This window comes from Ambystoma mexicanum, chromosome 10 (assembly GCF_040938575.1).
Source record: "Ambystoma mexicanum isolate Mex_15411 chromosome 10, UKY_AmexF1_1, whole genome shotgun sequence".
In the NCBI taxonomy this organism is placed as follows: Eukaryota; Metazoa; Chordata; class Amphibia; order Caudata; family Ambystomatidae; genus Ambystoma; species Ambystoma mexicanum.
Window position 1 is genome coordinate 1305950456 of NC_090932.1, and position 20834 is coordinate 1305971289.

A 20834-nucleotide genomic window follows, 5' to 3' on the forward strand; every position below is an offset into this window, starting at 1 on the left:
TTGTGTCCAAAAGATATCAGACCCTCACACTAACATACACAATCAAAAGGTGCAAGGTAAATGTCTGTGTTTCTAACTCAACAAAAATGTGCACGCATCCAAATATGTAATTCCAGCAATTCCCTTCCCCTGAACTATTTCAGGAAAACTGTTGAAAGTGTTTTGTTCCAACAATGTTCTGTAAAACTCAATGAAAATAACTCTTTCACAACATACTTTGCTCAGATTGGCAAAGCAAATGCCTCTTCTATAGAACACGTTTCTCAGGATGGCAAAACAAATGTCTTTCCTATAGAACACTTTTCTCAGGATGGCAAATCAAATGTCTTTTCTATAGAACACTTTTCTCAGGATGGCAAAGCAGATGTCTTTTTAACTTCAACAACTGCTTCAAATGACAAAGTGTTTCTCTAATCAAAACTGTTCATAATTATGATCTCCTGGTATATTTTCCTGTCAGGAGTTTCTCAACTGAATCTCTAGACATCTGCCAGGAACTGCCCCCTTCTAGTTCACACAGGTCCCCTTGTGTACTCTCCTGCCAGGTATCTCTTTCCAAAAAGGGCTCACTGCCTGATGCGTATCTTCCACTAGATCTTTTCTACAATGTTAACTTTCTTTTAAAGTATAACACAGTTGCACTTCCTCACTGTTTATACCTTACTTGATTCCAACTTCCCCCCTTATTGGTATCCCATATATATGGGTTTGTTCAAGTTCTGTCTGTCAACTTCTTTCTTAATGCCTTTTGGCTTTTGGCAATGTTTGTTCCAATTTTCCCCAAACTGGCATCTCATATAAGGAGCATTGCGCCACTTGTGCCCTTTTATTTCCCTTTTAGTGTCTCTTGGCTTATGGCAATGATGGTTCGAAGTTTCCCCAAATTGACATCTCATATAAGTAGATTTGTACCCCTTTTGCCCTTGACCTTCAATGCTACTTGGCCGGTATTCAAACTGATTCCCCATGTATTCTTTAATTTGTGAACACGTCCTGGGGTCCCCAACTCCTCTGGGTTGATTCACTGGTGTAACGTGCAGCTGCAGCAATGAGTTTTTGTTGGACAGGCTTCCCTGGCTAGGCAGAGTCTCTTTATGTTCCCGTGTTGACTTTTCAATCCTTCGTCGATAGAACCCTTGCCACTCCACAACACCATGTCTCCTCCGGTCCTGCAGCAAATGTTTTCTTGCTTCTTGCAGTCCCTCCAGGGCACCCGCTATAACTTCACCAGAGTTCCTCTCCTCCGGTATGCTACGCCTCCATACAGTTGCCTGTAAGCCTCTTAATTTTCCTGCATGGCTCTTCTCCGTGAATCTGCCTCTGCCTCTGGGTTCGCTTCCTGCTCCACTCTTTCTGCAGCTCTCAACTACTCTCCATACTTGCAGGTGTTTTTCAAGTTTAAATGTCCAACACAGCTGATTGTGAACCTGACAACTAGAACACACCTTCTGCTTGGTATTACTTTCGTTCCATATTGACTCCTTGATCCTCTTCTTCGTCTCAATACTTGAAGCTTTCTGGGACTTGGAGTCCAAAGGAATTTTAGACTGTTTTAAATTACATTTTTGAACCAACCATCATAATCATTAGATGTTAAATGTATTTTAGAGGTGTTATGAATTTCTGAATAATGGCAACATGCCATCAGGGACTCTGGAATTGGGGGTTCTTCTTCACTGGATAGAGAAGAATACTGCATCCCTCCCATTGGAGTCATCACTCCCCCCGATATTCATCCCCTCCCAAATGATCCACCCTCCTGATACCATCGCCAGGGTCAGGATCAGGTAGCGGCTGCCTTTCCCTGGCCATGCTGGAGGAGACTACCACCAGGGAATCAGCCATGACTCTGCAGGATTCATCACAGGTGGCCCTTAATGGCAAGGCAGAATCTGTGGTAGTGGAATATGATCTATGTGATCACTGGGCCGCCCGTAACTGTGACAGCCGAAAATGCTGACGCCAGTTACGGCACAGCGCAGTGATCATATAGATCACTGTGCTTGCTTCCCCCAGCCTGCATTACCTTGGCCCAACCTCCCACCCCCTTACCTTTACACCCTGCTATCCCTGCGGCGTCAGCACCTCCCACTAACGTGGGTTAAAGCTGATGCCGCAGGGTGCTTTTTTTCTTTTCCTTTTTTTTCTTACATGTCCCCCGCAACCCCCGACTCCCGTTACGGAGCCCAAGTTGAGCAGGGGACACCCCTGTAACCCCCGGTCTGCTTGGGTGCAGTAAATGTCACACTCATTTTGTGCACCTTCAAAGTCGCAGTGAATGAAAAGGGACGATTCCGGGGAATATATTCTGTGGTAGTGTTTTACCTAGATCAATTCTGCTACCACCACGCTTACATACAAGCCTGGTACAACCCTTTATCTTTTCGAGTTACATTGCCTTCTTATGGTAAGTGGTTGTTTGAAGGAATTCTCAAGCTTCTGTGCTCTATACAACTTTCCAGTTCCTTGGTTTGACCAGTATGTTCATCGAGGGCCGGCCCACCAGAGAGCTACATTCTGAATGGCACTCGTTTGGCCTCTCAGTTACAAAAGTTTTTTTTTTTAATTGTTTACCACAAGAATTCTCTCTTTAATATCCTGGTTGAAACAATTGCTTGTTCCAGGCTGAGGATTCCATTATTCATTTTGAATTGTACTTTAATTGTACTCAGTTTATCAGGAAGTCCTCATAACCCCACAGCTCTCACTCCTCAATGGAGTGATTGCACAAAAAGAACATCCCTTACCCTGTAGTATGTAAAGAAACCCACCGGTGAGAGAAAACACTGCGAGGTGAAACAGAACCCCCACCCATATCCCCAAACCCGCCACACCCTCCACGCACATCAGGGAAGGTGAAAACCCCAACTATCTACCTACACACAGACCTCAGGACAGCTGCAACAGACAGAGCACACCCAATAAGCTAACTCTCGTCTCTTGACCAATCCCATCTCCTGTATACTGTTGATTACCTCCTAGTGCTGGGCTTCCTCCACAGTGAACTCCACAAATGCAGAAGACCCCTCCCCCACCCAAAGGACACTCAACTTTGGAATCCAACACCTTTTCATTCATAGTTGTTGAGGAAGGTTGCAGACCATTTTCCTCTGCAGGGCTCTCTGCTAAGAAACCCTCACGAAGCTGAGGTCACTTAACCACCTATCCATTTAACCCGCCACATACATATCATGAGGGAATCAAAAGATTATGACTCAACCAACTACAAACATGGGTGATGGACAGCGCCTTTGTATTATGCGTCCATTGTGACTTCCTGTGTTATGACAAATATTACTGACTGAGTACTCTCCACCAACACATTGAGAGCCTTGAATATAGCACCTACACACTCACAGGTGTTGGGTACGGTCACAGACCCAGCTCCTTCAACTGGACCTCACGATCAGGCCGAAAACACTCTGCCATTGAACCACGGTAAGACTTCACCTCCACTTTTCCTAGGCACCTTCAAATGCTGCCACAGAAGATGGACTACTTTGGTGACCATGCATGAGTTTATGTAATGAACTGAGAATAATATATCTCTTTCGTAGAATCCTGGATTTTGGGGAGCTTGATATTCAGTTCACAGTGGGTTTCAATGTGCTTGAATGCAGGGGGAAATCCTTGCAGCTATTGCTGCCATTTTGTGGTGGAACTTTTACTGCATTGTTGGACCAGAATTGCACCGGGGATAGCCCTTACCTAAAAAATATAACACTATACACTTTTACCAAAAAAAGCAAAACAGACGAAAACTGGTAAACTAACATAAAAGCAAAAATGTGCATCAAAAGAGTCAAACAACCAGAGCTCCTCGTATATTGCCAGTAGTCATAGTTTGTATCCTTCTAATGAATGCACGGGCCACACCTGTGAGTGGTGCGAGAGTGATATGCAAAAGGGGTGCACGTACTCTTGTAGGCACCTGAGTATCTGAAGTGGTAGCAAATATAGAAGGCATTTTACCTGATAATAAGGAGAGATGTGCCACGAATGACTAACCTCTCCCATGAGACTCAATTATACATTCTGGTGCAGTGGTCAAAGGGGGACTTAATCTAGATGCCTGTTAGGTCTGCCTCCGGATCTTGCTCAGGTTCAAGCTCCCTTATCAGGAGGTAGAATTTGCTCTCAATGCTCTGAAAGTGGAGACAAGATGGTGGTGCCGTCATTCTCTCTGACAGCTGGGGGCTGCGGCTAGGTAAACTTCCATGGTGAGGATACTTATGTAATGGCATCCTTGGAGACCGGAAGTTTAGGAAAGTGATCTGAAGTAGAATGGAGGATTCTGAAGGGAGCATGAAATTGAAGATTAGACCCTTTTATGTACAAGCTCATTTCATCTCCCACATTCCAAATTCTGTTTCATTAACACTCCCTTTCTATTCAATGTTTTATTTTCCTAGGGCAGCTTCATGTTACACAGATTCGTATTGGTAAATACATGGCTGTTTACAAATAGATTAACAACAGAAAAATAAAAGATTGATAATCGTATGATTTAAAATTTAAGGATGTAACCGGCAAGGAGATAATGGATTGCCCTTAAATAGAGCCATGTTGGTTTTTCGAAACACAACTGCAGATGCTAACGAGGGGCACATTTGTATTGCATAGCGTGCTTCGGTGTGTCCCTCATTAGCATCTGAAAATGTGACTGATTTAAAGAGGAAGGACAATCAATTAAATTGCACTGTGAAAGAATTGGAAAAACACACAGCATCTTTTTTAGACATTATTGTGAGACATACCTTAGCAATAAAGTTAAAAGATGAAAAACCGGATCGGTCAAACTCCATTTAAAGGGCAAATAGGGAGCCACACCTCCAAAAAACAAAACCCAGAAAGTTCTTAATCCATCTGTCACACTTTGTGATGTAATATGATTGTTCTGTCTGTTTCCTATGCTTCTGCTATCTGTTTTTTGCATGCTAACAATATAAAAGCACTCAAAGAAACACTGCACTTTCAGTAGGAAATGAATAGTGGGGAAGTATAGATGTGATCAAGAGGAAACGTCAACAGAAGTAGAAGAAAGAGACAAGGAACGCATTTCTCTGCAATGTAAAATGTTCAAGTGGGAAAAAGAAGTAAAATATACAACCAAGTCCCATTCTGACAGCATAGACTCTAGAGCCTTGTTGACCCCTGCAAACAAAGGCCTTTGAAGTGACCCCAGCCTCAGATAAATTTGTGTCTCAGGGGCCGGGTAGTTATAAATATGGTTGTGATGTTAAATATTAACAAGGAACGTTAATGGACTAAATGGTTGCTATGCTTGATCTCAGATTACCCCAAGTGAGTGGCTATGCATTTTGGAGAGAACAGAACAGAATACGAAAATAAAAGGAGTGGCTACTTTGGCTCAGAATCCTTTGTCTCTTAAAGTTAGAAAATGTTTAGTAGAGGGACATGGGCGATGGGCGAAGATTGGAGTACAATTTCAGAACTATTTCTTCACTATTGCCAGCTTCTATAACCTGAACATAGACTATACAATTCTATATCAGGAATTCATATATGAACTCGCTGAATTGCACAGACCATGAGTAATTTTACTAGAACATTATAACCAAATCTTAACAGATCCCCCTGCATCTCCAATCCCACACCCTCCCCCCCTCCCCCCGAACCAGCCTTGCTTGGTTCTGTGTCCATCACTACGTTCAGTCTCTCCGGCAAATTTGAGGGGAACCATACTAATTCTGTTGGATTTATCATAAGTTTACAACATGATTGATCACTCTTCTCTTTTATAGACCTCTGGGAATTATAGATTTGGTCCTGTGCTGCCTCTCCTCATGCCTCAAAGAGTGCTCTGCACGAGCCAGATTAGGGGCATACAGATTTAAGCCTTTCAGTGCTAATAGATGAGCATCCCAAGGTTTCCCTGGCTTTTCAATACATAGTTCTAATCCCCATCCACTTTAATGAAACAGTTCTCTACTAAATATCAACTTTCTTAGAAGGATTTCAAGATTATATTCACATCAAGGTGGAAGGCAATCACTAAGAGCCTGTTTTCAATTGTCTCCAGATGACATACTACTGGATAATTGACAATAATCTTTTAATACTATGGAGTTATCAACTCATTCCACAGGCTACACGGGGGCGGGGGGCGCAGGGTAGGTAGCAGCCCAGCAGCCCAAGTTAATGGGCAGAGTGAAGCAAGAGTGGTTAACGAGTGTTCGGGGATGTTTTCCCTGATGTAGCCCATGGAACGGATTAATAATGCCATTGGCACCCCAGGGTACTAAAGCAGTAACACGGGGTGCTAAAAAAATAAAATAAGTATTGTCATTAATTGAACGGGCGCTACATGCACCCGATTGTGGCCCAAAAACAACATTCAGGGAAGCTGATGCGGCGGCAGCGGGCGGCACCGCTGCCACAATCAGGTAAGTGGGGTTGGGCACAGGAGTTGAGATTATTAAAATAAAAAAGGGGAAAGTGTGGGTGGCTACAAGATGGCAAAGTCAGCGGGGGAGGCAGCCTGCAGGTTCCACGGAACACAGGCTTATTTTCTCAAACAATGTTGCACCAGAGCAGGGTCCTGGTCGAGTTTGCGGCCCCTCTCAACCATTCACAACGCACTTGAATGCGTTCAAGGTGAGCAGACCCCAATCAGTGGCGTAGCACACAATTTGCCCCCCCCACAACCCAAGCACATTAACAAAGCACAGAGCATGCCTCACCCCGGGCTGGCCCGGACCACCAAGTGTGTGCAATGTCTATGAAGATTATGCCGCTGCATAGGCATGCATTACTTCAAGTGAAAGAAGTAAATATGTTTTTGAATCAAAGCTTAAATGTTTCAGCCACCAGTGGTGGTTGGTGAGCTGTTTTATTGGAGGGTGTACATTTTTGGCACAAGTATGCGATTGCAACCGTGCATAGTAAGGGGGTCTGAACTAATGAAAACAGGTCGGGGGGGATCGGGGGAATTCTTCCCCCTCCCATGAGAACATTTTTGAATAATGGGTCAAAATGGTGCATTACACAGCACACTTTCCATGAAAAATTGGGTAAAAGGCCAGACACTTTGCAATCGGTTTTTGCATGGTGTAGGGTAACTCATGAAAAAAAGTGCAATAGATGCAAGTCACCAAAAGTGTCATGCCGGTCCCTTCACTATATGCCTGTATAAAAAACATGCTCATGCTGGCTGTTCCCATACATTTCCATGTTTGCTCCACCAACATATGCTAGTATTACAATATAAGAACATACTCATGTTCGCTTTGAGATGTTTTTTATAGTATCATTACTGGCACTAGGCACAAAGTTGGCTCTGACGATATATGCCAGTACTCTTATGTAAGAAAATACTCCCGTTGGTTTGGCCATTAAAATTGACATGTCACAATAAGAAAACATGTCCAAACTGGTTCCAATGTTATCCAGTCTAGACCGATAAGAACACTTATCATCCTTGCATCATCATAGATGCTCAGTTAATAAAAAGTCATGCTCTACAGTAAGAAATATAGAGGCGCTATACCAAAACATCAGTCTAGTGAGGTAATACTACTTATCATGCTTGCTTGATCAGAGATGCCGAGTAACGAATGTCACGCCACAATAAGCAATGGCTAGATTGGCTGTACCAAAAATGCCAGTCTAGCCAGGTAATGACACACATTGGGCCTCATTACGAGAAGGGAGTTAGCCATGGAGCTATTAGAACCATGGCTGCCTCCTTTCCGGGCTCCATTACCGGGTTCCTGCAAAGGGGACTTACCGGGTTACTCCGACATAGGAGAACCCGGTAATTCCTCCTTGCAGGAACCCATCCCCATTCCCATATGAGCCCCCCATAGGGCTCATATGGGAATGGGGAGGGAGGTAATAACGGGCAGATTATATCTGGCCTGTTATTGCCTCCCTCTTCCCCTCGCAGGACCCGGAAAGCAAGCCTAGTTTTACCAGGCGTGCAATCCGGGTCCCGCGATGGGAAGCTCGTAATCGGCACTCCCGGAATGAAGGGGGCCGGTCCCGTACCGGCCCCCTTCATTACGGGAGCGCCAGCCTTATAATGAGGCCCATGAACTTGGTTGTTCCCCGAAAATACCCAAGAAAGGATGTGACAGACACACAGACACACACACACATCCTCTTTCACACACAATCACATTCATACCCATTCACCCACCAATATACCTTCTCTCACATACACTCACAGATTAGAGTGTCATCGGATATTCTCAAATGTTTATCATCATACCCGATTACGAGCACTGGTGTTAATTCTACTCCTAAAAGCAGAAAAGTCTCAATGGGTGAACGAAAGGGGCTCATGCTTTGGGCCCCCCTACCTTTGGTGGGGTCCCTACCTACTGGCTTGGTGGAACAGAGTCAGTGCACATTTCATTTTTTGCAGAACATAAATTCCTCATACCATGACATTGTCTCTGGTTCTGCTTACTCCCTGTTGTTGACAAGTGAAGTCCAATCTGATCAATTAATCCTGTAATGTGCTGTGTTCACTGGAGTGCATACATACCGTTTATGCTTTGACTAAAGCATAACATTTGAAGCAGTTTAACCTAACCTTTCCTTTGGGAATATATGGATTATGTGCAACAAGAGTTCCAGGAAGGATCAGAAAGTATCTCAGTGTGTTAAGCGCTTGTTGCCAAGATATGTCTGCTAGATCACAGTACCAAATCAGATAAGGTAAACTCTGTTTTCCTCAATCTGTGGTTCATAAATTTGAGTACATACATTTTGGTTATAGTAACACCTACAGTGCTACAAAGCAACGTCCCTGCACCACAAAGAACTAGTTTAAATAAATGCCATGTGTTCAGTAAGATGCAGGTCTATGTTCCTACTCTCCAACGAGAGTTGCAAAAACTGTGAAGGCATCTGCAATAAAGATCATAAAGCATTTGTCAGGAGTTGTGAATAGGTAGACACATTTGAGACTGTGGAACCAAAGTGAGTCACATATCCTGGCTTTATGACCAAACCATGCTATGTATTTGTATTTGTATTTATATTTGTATTTATTTATTTATATTGTGCAGCCTGCCCACGGGCATCAGGGCGCATGTTTGGAAAGGTAGTTACAGGAAAGTGTTACAGGGCAGTTGCAGATTACAGATTATCTACAAGTATTGCGGATTATATATACCGAGTACATCAAATATATACATACATTTTACATGTGGAAGTCGGTCAGCTACAGTATCTACAAAGGTAATCGATAGGGCGCAACGGGCAGCAAGAGTTACAGACGGGTGTCCGGCACATCATCTTGCTCAAGGAGCCATTGTTTAGTTCTTTTTTTGAAGGATTGGAGGGATGGGACGTTCCTAAGAGCATTAGGTAGGGAGTTCCAGAGCTTCGCCGCCAGGACTGGGAAGCTCGAGCCTCTAGCAGTCTGAAGCCGGAAACCGGGAACGATGAGTGTATGTGCTTGTGCCGATCTTAAAGGTCTGGATGCTGTGTGTTGCGTGAAGCGCGCTGACAGGTAGGCCGGTGTTGCATTGTTCTGAGCTTTGTGGCTTAAGACAAGTGTTTTGAGGGCAATGCGCCGTGAGATGGGAAGCCCGTGTATGTTACGTCTGGCGGCTGAGATGTGAGCGCACCTAGGTATGTTAAGAGCGGCCCTGATGGCGTTATTCTGGGTTACCTGCAGTTTATCGATGTTTCTCTGGCTCGTTCCGAGGTAGAGGGCATTTCAGTAATCAATTTTTGATAAGAGAAGGGTTCTTGCGAGGATCAGGCAGTTGTCCATTGTTAAAAAGGGACGGCAAGCTGTGAAGTCTCAGCTTCTGCGTATACTTGTAAATTAATCACAGCTTGCCGTCCCTTTTTAACAATGGACAACTGCCTGATCAATTTACAAGTATACGCAGAAGCTGAGACTACTAGTTGGTTTGTCTGTTGAGGCAGAGGGTGGAATCTAGGTAGATTCCGAGGGTTTTAGTGAATTTGGTGACCTTGATGATGTTGCCATCAATGTTGAAGGCCTCATATTTCTTGTCAAGTTTTGAAAGTTTGGACTGAGAACCTAGGATGAGTAACTCCGTTTTCTCATCATTTAGGCAGAGCCCGTCGTGGGCCATCCAGGCCTGGATGACGGAATAGACTGCATTGAGTGCTTTGACGTCAGTTACATAATCACCTGTGATAGGGATGAGTATCTGGGTGTCGTCCGCATAATTTGTGTAGGTGACACCCAGATGGTCAAGAATATCAAATAGTGGTTTCGTAAACACGTTATAGAGCGTAGGTGATACGCACAAGCCTTGTGGGACTCCGCATGGAACGTGAGCTGGGTCAGCGGCGGCAAGAGGCGAGAAGACCCTCATGGATCTGTTAGCAAGGAATGAGCTGATCCAGGAGGTAGCTGCGTCAGAAAAGTGGGTGGCAGTTTTGAGGTGCTCGCAGAGGATTTGGTGATCAACCAGATCGAAGGCTGCGGAAAGATCCAGTAAGAGTAGGAGCGCTTGTTTGCCCCTGTCTTTCAGATCTTCGATTTGAGTTTTTAGATCTATCAGGGCTGTTTCTGTGCCGTGTCTAGGATGGAAGCCAAATTGCTTGAGTCCTAATAAGTTGTTGGTGTCGAGATAGTCTTGAATTTGGAGATAAGCAGCACGGTCCAGGATTTTAAGGAGGCAAGGCACCGTGGTGATAGGCCTGTAGTTGGTAGGGTTGCTAGGGTCTAAGTTAGGTTTTTTGATTAAGGGGATTACCCAAGCATCCTTGAGGTTGTTTGGTACTATGCCGGTTTTGAAGGAGGAGTTGATGAAGGAGGTGATGAAAGGAGCGAGGTCAGACGCTGCTTCCTTTACAACTGTTGCTGGGCAGGCGTCACCTTGACAATTGGATGGTTTTCACTTCGTCATGATATTTTCCACATCCTTAATGGTAAGTGGTGAGAAGCTAAAGGGTTTGAAGGAGTGTTTAGGGGAAGGTATGTTGTAGGATTGGGTATTGCCTACTAAGTCCAGGAGATGGTTTTTTTTGGTGTTGATTTTAGCTTGGAGTGTGGTGATTTTGTTTAGTAGTGCTTTTTGTATGTTGGTGCACCAATTGGAGTCAGGGGTACATGTCTCAAGGGGGGCGACAGGGGACTCTAATTCCTTAAGGATTTTAAAGAGTTCCTTCGTGTTGGATTGCACTTGTATGATCCTGTTATTGTAAACTTCTTTTTTAGCCGCAAGTATAGCTTCCTTGTACGTAAGGGTGATGGCTAAGAGGTTAATTTTATTTACTGGCGTGGGTGAGCTTCTCCAGAGTGACTCCATTTTTCATTTATCTTTGCAGAGTTCACGTAGGTGTGGGGTAAACCATGAATTAAGGTGGTTGCGCTGTTTTTCTTTGCGCTGTTTGATGGGGGCAATGGAATCAAGGGCTTTTAACATAGCTCGGTTGTATATATCCACAAGGACGGAAGGGTCATCACAGGTGGAGGAAACCAAATTTAGAAGCGGGAGGATAAGTGGGAGTAGTTTCTCAGTAGTGATATCCTTCTTGTTGCGAGTCAAGGTAGGTGGTGCGGTACATGGTTTGTCTGTGGGCGGACAAGAATTATGATTCGAGGTAAATCATCTTATCCCCCCGTATGCTGTCTTCTGTGAAAAGGGTTTAATTCTCACACTCTGCTGGCATTGCTTAGCCCACTGCTTACCCTTTCTTTTGTGTGTAGGCCATTGGAATGAGTCCTAGGCAAGTGAGAGTGACCTAGCATCATGGGCAAATGTCAAGCTTATTTTCAAATATGCTTATTTGACGTAAAAAAAGGGATTGTTTTGCCTACAATTCCAAGTATTCTTTTTCACGTCACGAATAACAATCTGCAAGTCTCTTTCAAACTATAACTACAGCAAGTGACGTTATATTATTTGATCGGTGTATTTACAGCTTTAAAAAACTCAGTAGTACAACTCAAATGAGTTCTTTCTGGATTTTTTTTAGCTCAGGCCATTTTGTATTCTGGTACTTGTAGGCTTACCATTCTGATGGATAAAAGAAAGCTACCAGGCTCCTTTTGCATACCATCATTCTATAAGGATATAAGGACTTTAAAAAAAGTCATTGCCACATTGATTTATCATGTGATTTGTGTACTTTCCCATTCAGATCTGCAAATCAGAGTATTCATTTACTTTCATGAAAGCCATTCACATCTTACTGTATGACAAAAATGGGGTCAAGTGTGGAAATTGCAGACTGGATTCAAATCCCAGCTTTACCACTTACCCGAATTGTATTATCGGGCAACTCATTTAATCATATAGGGTCAGATTCTCAAAACGTTTTTGGGCACAAGTGATGAGATGGTCTGAATGTACAGATTCCTCTTTTACACCTATTGCACAAATAAGGGGACATTTCTGAGCATTTCAATGTGCATCCCAAACCCACACACGGCATGCTGTTTGAAATGCACAAACATTAAAGACCTTCCTCATCTCCTTTTTGGACGAAGCGCAGGGGGATTCATGAGAGGTTCATTTTGGAACCTTTTGTGCATTTCTTTGAAGTGGGAGAGCCGTGGTTTGGATCTCTGGTCTCCCACTTGATTTCTATCCTTCAAACAAGGATAGAAATAGATTTTTCTTTTTGACTGAATTTCACAGTTGCAGGCCCCTAAACCTTTCAGGCCAGACTCTTCTTCAAAAAAGCCTCAATAATTTTTAACTGGCTATAGTATTGATACATGTTTAATGCTGGTTAGCATTGACAAATTGCACACCACAGAGTAATTTCTTTCTTTGCTCACTCATGGCAACAGAACTTGAAAATCATGGCCCACTTCTAATCTCAGTCTAGGTCCCATACGAGTACCTTCCTGATAACTTCTAATTTGTACTCTCTATCTCCATGCTTGACCACATACACATTCTGTGGGGCTTCTATTCTGGGTTCTGTCTCCATGTTGGGGTGTGCATACTTTTTTAATACAGCTAGTTACAGTATAGGTAGATACAGGTAAGATAGCACATTTACAATACATGAAAGGTTACAGGTAAAGTACAGTAAGGTATGTCACACAAAGAAATTAGGTGCACAGAAGTTGCATTCAAATGTCATTAGAGACCAACCAACTTTTCGTGCTTTTCCTGAAGTTTAGGAAAGATTGGTCAATTCGCAGATGCAGGGGTAATGCATTCAATATTGGGCGGCTAAGACTGGGAAGCTGTTCCCTCCTGCTCTTTTCAAAATGAATCTGGGTGTTGTAATGCAGCAAGACTGGGCAGATCTCATGGGGCGAGCAGAAGATTTACGGGTGATTTTTTCTTGGAGGTACAGGGGGGCAGCATTGTTTAGGCATTTATGGGTGATAGATACAAGTTTGAATAGAATCCTTCCTGTCTTTGATGGATAGCCATTTAGTTTCTCTTCTGGCCACAGAGATATGTTCTCTTTTTGGAATGCTAAGTGCAGCTCTGAGCACGTTATTTTGTAATATTTGTAATTTGTTAGTAGTCTGTTTAATGGCTCCTGCATATAGGGCATTGCAATAGTCGATTGTTTACAATATTAAAGCTCTAGCTAGGGTAGTACAGCTCTTGGTGGATAGGTAGGGTTTGCTAGCATGGATCAGCTTGCATGTATATGCCGTTGCGGAAGACGTGGCATTGACTTGCTTGCTCATGTTTAAGGTGGAGTCTAAGTATAAGCCTAGAGTTTTGGTCTCTTTAGCCACATTGATGGTAATGCCATCAATGGAAAATGCATTGTATTTTGCGTCAAGTTTATTAAGGTGGGCTGAAGCACCTAGGATTAGGATTTCAGTCTTATCGTCATTCAGGCATAATCAGTGGACTGCCATCCATGCCTGGATGACTTGGTAAATTGTGTTCAAGAGGGCAGGGTCTAGCTCATAATTGCCTGAGAGTGGTAGGAGTATCATCTGCATAGTTAGTGTAGATGATCCCTAGCTGGTCCAGTTTGTCAAATAGGGGCTTTGTTAATATGTTGTACATAGTGGGGGACACGCATGATCCCTCAGGTACCCCACATGTGGTCGGGGATGGGTCAGCGGCTGCCGACTGGGAGAAAACCCTCATAGACCTATTGTTAAGAAAGGATTGGATCCAATGTGAGGCTTCCTTAGAAAAATTGGCCGCAGTAGACAAGTGCTTGCAGGCAGCTAAGAGGTCTAGTAAAAGGAGCAGGGCACATTGCCCTTTGTCCTTAAGTGAATCAAATTGCATTTTTAAGTCAATCAGCGCAGTTTCAGTCCCATGAAGAGGTCTTAAGCCTGAGTGTCTTAATACTAGAAGGTTATTAGACTCTAGGTAATGCTGGATCTGGAAGTAAGCCACCTTATCTAAGATTTTAAGGAGGAATGGGACCGTGGTGATAGGCCTGTAGTTAGTTGGGATGGTCGGGTCTAATGAGGCTTTCTTTAACAGGGGAAGGACCAGGCGTCCTTGAGGTTCATAGGGACTTTGCAAGCATGGAATGATGCATTTATGAGTTTTGTGATGAATGGGGCGAGGTCTCTAGCGGCTTCTTTAATTATTTGTGCCGGGCAAGAGTCACCTTGGCAATTAGAAGGCTTGAGAGATGCTATAATATTCTCTACCTCTACGGGTGAGACTTGTGGGAATTTGATTTCAGGAGTGCTAATAGGGTGGTTTGGCGTTTCTGAGTCTAAGTCAAGTTTGGATATATTAAGTCTTTTGGCTTAAATTTTGTTGTGGATGGTGGTGATTTTATTAGTTAGGGCATTTTGTATATCTGTACACCATGCCTTGTTCTTGATACAAGGATCTTCGGGAGCTACCGGGGATTCCAATTCCCTAAGGATTACAAAGAGTTCCTTTGTGCTGGAACTTGCTTTATTGACCCTATCATTGTATGTTTCTCTCTTGGTCCGTGTGATTTCAGCTTTATATTTGTTCGTTAATTCAGTTAAGTTAGATTTGTTTTCTTTGGACGGAAGATTTCGCCATAAAACATCTAATTTTCTTTTTTCCGCCCGCATACTTTTTAGATGGGGATAAACCAAGTGTTGGGATGAGCTATTGTTAAAGTGTGTCCTGCATCTCTGCTAGTGTTGCCCTTGAAATGCTTCTTGCTTATTATTGTGATTCCAGAACATTTGAAGGGGCTAAAAGGGCTTTAAGTGAGAGCCCATGCTTTTTTTGGTTGCTACCAAGTCAGCATATTCAGCATTGTGATTGCAATGCTGGGGTGCCGATAAATTCTTGGATCCCTTCATTTATTTGGTTTGGGTGTTTGGGGTGGGGGGGCAAATATGTCTTTACCCTGGGCTCCAAAATACTTTAAGATGGCCCTGCCTGAAAGCTCACTTATTCGGTAGCAAGTGAGATGAATTGATGTGCTCAGAATCACAGGGCATTGATCAAATGGGAAAGCCAGGATTCAAACCCAGGCCTCTCCTTCCTGTTAGCACGGTAGTTATTGGACCAGGGTTCTGCCACTTTTGGCTTTGCAGATGTTTTGGACTACAGCTCCCATCACTCTAGACGGCATAGTGAATGGTGAGAGGTCATGGGAGTCATAGCTGAAAACAACTAGAGAGTCACAGTTTCCAAAACCCTGTACTGTGAAACATTGTCTCATGTGCCAGACAAATCTCATTATTAGAAGTTTTCTTTATCTTTTTCTGAGCAAATAATTGTATTAGTGAGTAATCCCATTGTGAAATGTAAGGCCCCATGTCTTGTCTGAAAGGTGGTTAGTATTGACTCATAGGCTTTAAGCTTTCTTTTGTGCCACAGACACCTTTTAGAATTATTGAAAAAGACATTGGGCCTCATTCCGAGTGTGGCGGTAAGGGGTTAACGGCACCGGTACGGATGCTTGGTGCTGTTAAGCCCTTACTGCCGCATTCTGAGGTCCTTTAGCGGGTCCCGCTAAGGGCGGCTGGTAAAACCTGGTAAAACCGGCCGCCCTTAGCGGGAGCCGCTAAAGTACCAGGGAGCTAATAACGGGCCCGTTGTTAACGGGCCCATAATTAGCTCCCTCCCCATTCCCATTGAGTCCTATGGGAGCTCGAATGGAAATGGGGATGGCTTCCCTGAATAGGGAAATACCGGGTCCTCCAAGGTTGGAATGACCCGGTAAGTACCCATGCAGGGAACCCGGACCCGAGTTTGGAGGCAGCCATGCCGCAAATAGTGGCATGGCTACCTCCAAACTCGGAATGAGGCCCATTATCTCAAAGGCTCTCATTACAGTTTTGCCACTATCCCACCGGTATTTCCGGCGGATACCAGCAAAACTGCCTTATCGTTTCTGCCGCCCGTTATCCCGGTAGCATCGGGATATCAACAGGCAGCAAAGACGCTGGTAAATTCCCATTCCATGGAGCCCCATACAACTCCATGGGTTGGGATTGCTGGAATTATTGGCACTGGTAGTACCGGTGCTGGTGATTCCGGCATTTATTTGCTGGTAGGTGCCTGAACTCCCGGCAGGTGAGGCCTGGCGGTTGTTTACTGCCCCCACTGGCAAACTTGTGTTTCCCCGGCCCAGAAAAAATGCTGGTAGAAGAATTACCAGCATTTTTTTCCTGCATTATTTCTGGACTTTGAACTCATAATGAGCTCCAAAAACTTGTGCTGAATGCTATGCTGGGGTCTCCCTATATCCTTAATGGCCAGGCCACCTCCAGGGTTAAACTGGCACTTGCCCATGATTACGTTTTGGCTAAAATGAGTTGCAAATAGTTTGTTATAGAGCATGTTTGGGCAGTCACATTGGTCAGGACTACCAGCTGAACATCTGTCACTCATCAAAATGGCCAACATTTCCTCCAAAACCAATGCTAGCCTGTCTGCAGCAGCACTATAGTCAGGTTATTTGATAGTCAACGTGAATGAGGGTCTGGAAGCTGTAAAGTCAGGTAAATGAGCAGGCAACAGATTGCATACAAAGGCGAGGCAGCAGCAGGCAGAACAATAAAGACAATCGTGGAAACTACTCACAATCCCGACGGAGGTCAGGGCGGTGGCCAGGTTTATGATGGTGGGGATCAGACTAAACTTGCCAGCCTGAGGAGGAGAGAGACAGAAATCAAGAGGCGCAGGAGGAAGAGTGGGCGAGAGAGAGAGAAAAAGAGAGAGAGAGTGAGAGAGAGAGAGAAATATAGTCAGAATAAAGTGTCAGTGAACAGTGTGAGAGAGGGACACACACGACAGAGAGAAAGAGAGAGGGAGAGAGGCAGTACGGTTACAGAGAGAAAAAGAAGGCGGCAGCACGGAAAGGGTGGGAGTGACATTTGAGAAAGATAATTAAACAGAACGAAACGGAGGGGGACAGAGACAGTGAGGGAGAGAACAACAGAGAAAAATGGTGAGGGGGAGAGACAGCTGGGGAAGCATTAAAGGCGAGAGACAGAAGAGGGAAGGGTAGAGTGAGAGATCAAGAGGGAGCGACAGTGAGGTCGAGAGGGGCCCACAGACATATCCCATAGAGAGTGACAAGAGACAGGTATTGTTCCCAAAGAGAAATGTGGGAAACTGAGATATTAGTGGTATTCGCACAAAGTGCTCCCTGCTCAGACTTTGCGGGAATGACTTGGTGTACCGGGAAGAGAGAAGGGGCAATGTGCATAGAAGTGATAGTGAAAGCGTGCATCTAACTTTAAAGGCATCAGTGCGTGTGTATGAGAGCGCACATGTGAGTGGTGGGGTGAATATGGTCATGTGAGTCATAGAGTGAGCGTGAGCATCATTGTGGAAGTGGGAGTGTGCGCAGAGGTGTGATGGTGTCAACGTGCACAGAAATCCCATTGCTTCGTGTGCATAAGTTTAACAGCACTTAGCATCTGCATGCCCGAATCGGGGTTGTGGGTATGGACACAATGATGTGGATGAAGTGATGAGCATGTCTACTGAAGCGATGGTGCAGGTGTGTGAAAAGAAGCAAGGGGGTTTGCTTATGTGCAAAGACCGGGTGTGAATGTTTGCATAAAGGAGATGGAGTGATTGGAAGAATGAGGAGGGATTAGTGAGGGATTGATTGTGATCATGTTTGAAATGTGTTCACTGGATACAAGCTATATGTATGTTAGGTTATGTCTATCGATGGACTTGCCCCCAAACTATCTACTCATCTCACCCCATACTCTCCACCATCCTCTGCTCACCTCCTTGCCACTACCCGAGCCCCCTATGCTCCCTCTCGTTTCCGCTCTCTCTCTCTCCTCGCTCCCCTACTCTGCAATGCTCTTCCTCTCCCTCTCCATACTACTCCAACTCTAACACTATTTAAATCTAACCTCTCTACTTTAATTCATTTGTTCAAGGGCAACCAAAATGGCGCAGAGGCATATGGGCTCCTCGAACTAGAGCCCCGACAAAGATGGTAATGGACAAACGACAACCTCAAAGCTCTTGTTCTTTCTGTTTTGTAGCACTCTACTGCATCAGCCTGCTTTCCTCTCTCCCTACTCTTCATGGACAACCCTACCCTTTCCGTCACCCCTCCATCCTTAATTCAGCGCTTCCTCCACCATCCCTGACATTCTGTCCTGTCCTCTTCCTTGGTTTATGTTTCCACCTTCCCCGGCAATACCTGGTCTTCAAGTCACATTCTCTCACCCCATTGAAAAGGATCCATGTCCTCCACTCTGTTATCAATGTTGCATTTTGTACGCGTTTTTGTGCCAAAAATGCATTGCTTTCCTGTTATTTCTATAAATAAATAATTAATTAATACGATTTTGGCTTTTGCTGAATCATCACCTAACTAGTAGTTTCAAAACACCTATCCTTGTCTGTAAAGTGGCATATTGTGCACTCTCCCATGCACACGATAAACTGATATTGGTGTCATAGTGCATCACTGTCCTAGTGACTGTGTAAATGTAGATTTGTGCTGGTGCCTGCAAGGCCATGTGGATTGGGGTCTACTGGGCAGGTCTTGGGAGATTCTGGCCCTTTGATGCACAGCGATAGGGAGGGTTGGAGGAGAACCTGTCCGTGCACTATCACATCTATCCGGATGCCGTAGACCTTGATGAGCGTGCGCGACTCAGACCTGTCCCGACCGTAGTATTTGGCAAACCTGCAAGAAAGAGAAAGCACAGGTTTAATTTGCGAAACAAGAGACAGGTGTGTGGGAAACAGCCTTTATTCTGCACCAACGTGGCCATCATATTCAATGGTGAAGGATCATGGGAATGGTAGTCCAAAACATCCAGCAAGCTGCAGGTTGCAGACCAATTGCTAGACAGATGAGAGTTCAGAGAAGGGAGATATGGCCCATAGCACGTCCCCTTGCCCAATAGAGACCTAGCACAGGGGAAAAGATTGAACAGAGACATTCCATGTCAGCAGAGACAGCACAGGAGATAAACCTTCCGTTGTAGAGTGTAGGCTCTTCTGATGAGAGATAGATGAGACTGCATAAGAGACACATGCCCTGGATTGCAGAGGTCCTCTTCAGGAGACTAGTTTCCTGATTTTCGAGACACTGCACAGGAAAGCCATATCCCCTGGTATGCAGGCAGGCCTGCCCTGACAGCAAACAAAGTATGTGGGACAGGGGCAAGACCTAGATAGCAGACACACTACACACGACAGACATTATTGGGCAGCAGAGTCAGCCAGGCATGCCCTGGACTGCAGAGGCCGCACGGCAAAGAGCCATGCCATGCCTTGAACAACAGATGAATGTGACCTGGTTAGTAGAAACCCTGCAGAGGGGAAATGCATGTCCTGGACTCTTCAATGCTAAGTAGATAGTAGAGGCTACACAGAAGAGGCATTCCCTGAACCAAGAAATCTCTGCATACAGTCTGAGGACGACTCACGACCTGGCCATGGGAGAATGCAATTGGATGAGCCATGGCCTGGGGAGAATAGACAGGAGAGATACTTTCCCTGGACAGCAGGAAATGCAAATTATAGACCTGCTTTGGATAGCAGGTAGCGCAGAGGATAACAGCATGTTCGGGACACCAGAGCCACTGCACATTAAAGGCATTGCATGCATACGCTGGAGATAAGGGGCTGCGCATGAAAGAGGGCTGATCTTTGAGAGACATGTGTCTCACATTAGAGGTTGCCCGGTATCCATGAACAGCGGTACCTGGCGCCTTTAATAATATGCATTCCATGGACACATGGAACCAGGTAGGGATTACATAGGGATCAGCGTAGGACTCTAGCCATGAGTATCTTTGATTCCCCCGGATGAGATCCATCAAGTAGCCATGAGCGCCCATGTGTGCAGGTCCCTGTAGGGACCTGCAGGGATCTGAACTGTCTTCCCTTTTTGGTTTAATTGTTATCTTTTATTACTGGTAAATATGATCCCAAGGAACTAGAAACCCTGCTAGCTCATGTATTGCTCAAATATGGGGCCCTCTAGTCCTCAGATAGTTATGGAACCTCTCAGGCGCACTGGCGCAACAGTAGAGTCGGACTGGGACAAAATTACTTCCCGGCACTAAAAGCAAAATGTCCCACATTCATGAATAGTAATTTGTGAATATTCAGAACCAACTGAATAGTATTTTTGTTTTTCAGACCATTTATGGAAACAGTGGGCCTCATTCCGAGTGTGGCGGTCCGGAAACAAGGGTGCCGGTAAGCTTACCAGCAACCTTGTTTCCGGACCGCCACACTACAAGTCTGCTTGCAGGGGCTGTTGTGCCCGGCAGGGTCAACCTTCCAGGCGCAACGGTCCCTGCAGGCAGACTTTTCACGGAGGCACCACCACCGTTAGTAACAGTGCCATTGCTTCCGTATCCCCACTCCCATGGAGTCCCCACACTTTTGCACATTAATCCAATGCGTTCAATCTTCATTTGCTCGATAGAAACTCTTTACATGACTCCATAATAGAAGGAAAAACAAAGTTATAGTTCACCACTGAATCCCGGA

General features: G+C 44.7%; 1 protein-coding gene across 1 annotated transcript in view; it reads right to left on the reverse strand.

Moving 5' to 3' along the window:
* The window catches only part of P2RX2 (purinergic receptor P2X 2), a 380622-nt gene that overhangs the window by 62382 nt on the left and 297406 nt on the right, over window positions 1-20834 (reverse strand). Inside the window, exons 9-10 of the mRNA XM_069619329.1 lie at window positions 18921-19011; window positions 16929-16994 (exon numbers count right to left, since the gene is read on the reverse strand). Coding sequence (XP_069475430.1) covers window positions 16929-16994; window positions 18921-19011 — 157 coding nt within the window. The remainder of the gene's footprint in view (window positions 1-16928; window positions 16995-18920; window positions 19012-20834) is intronic.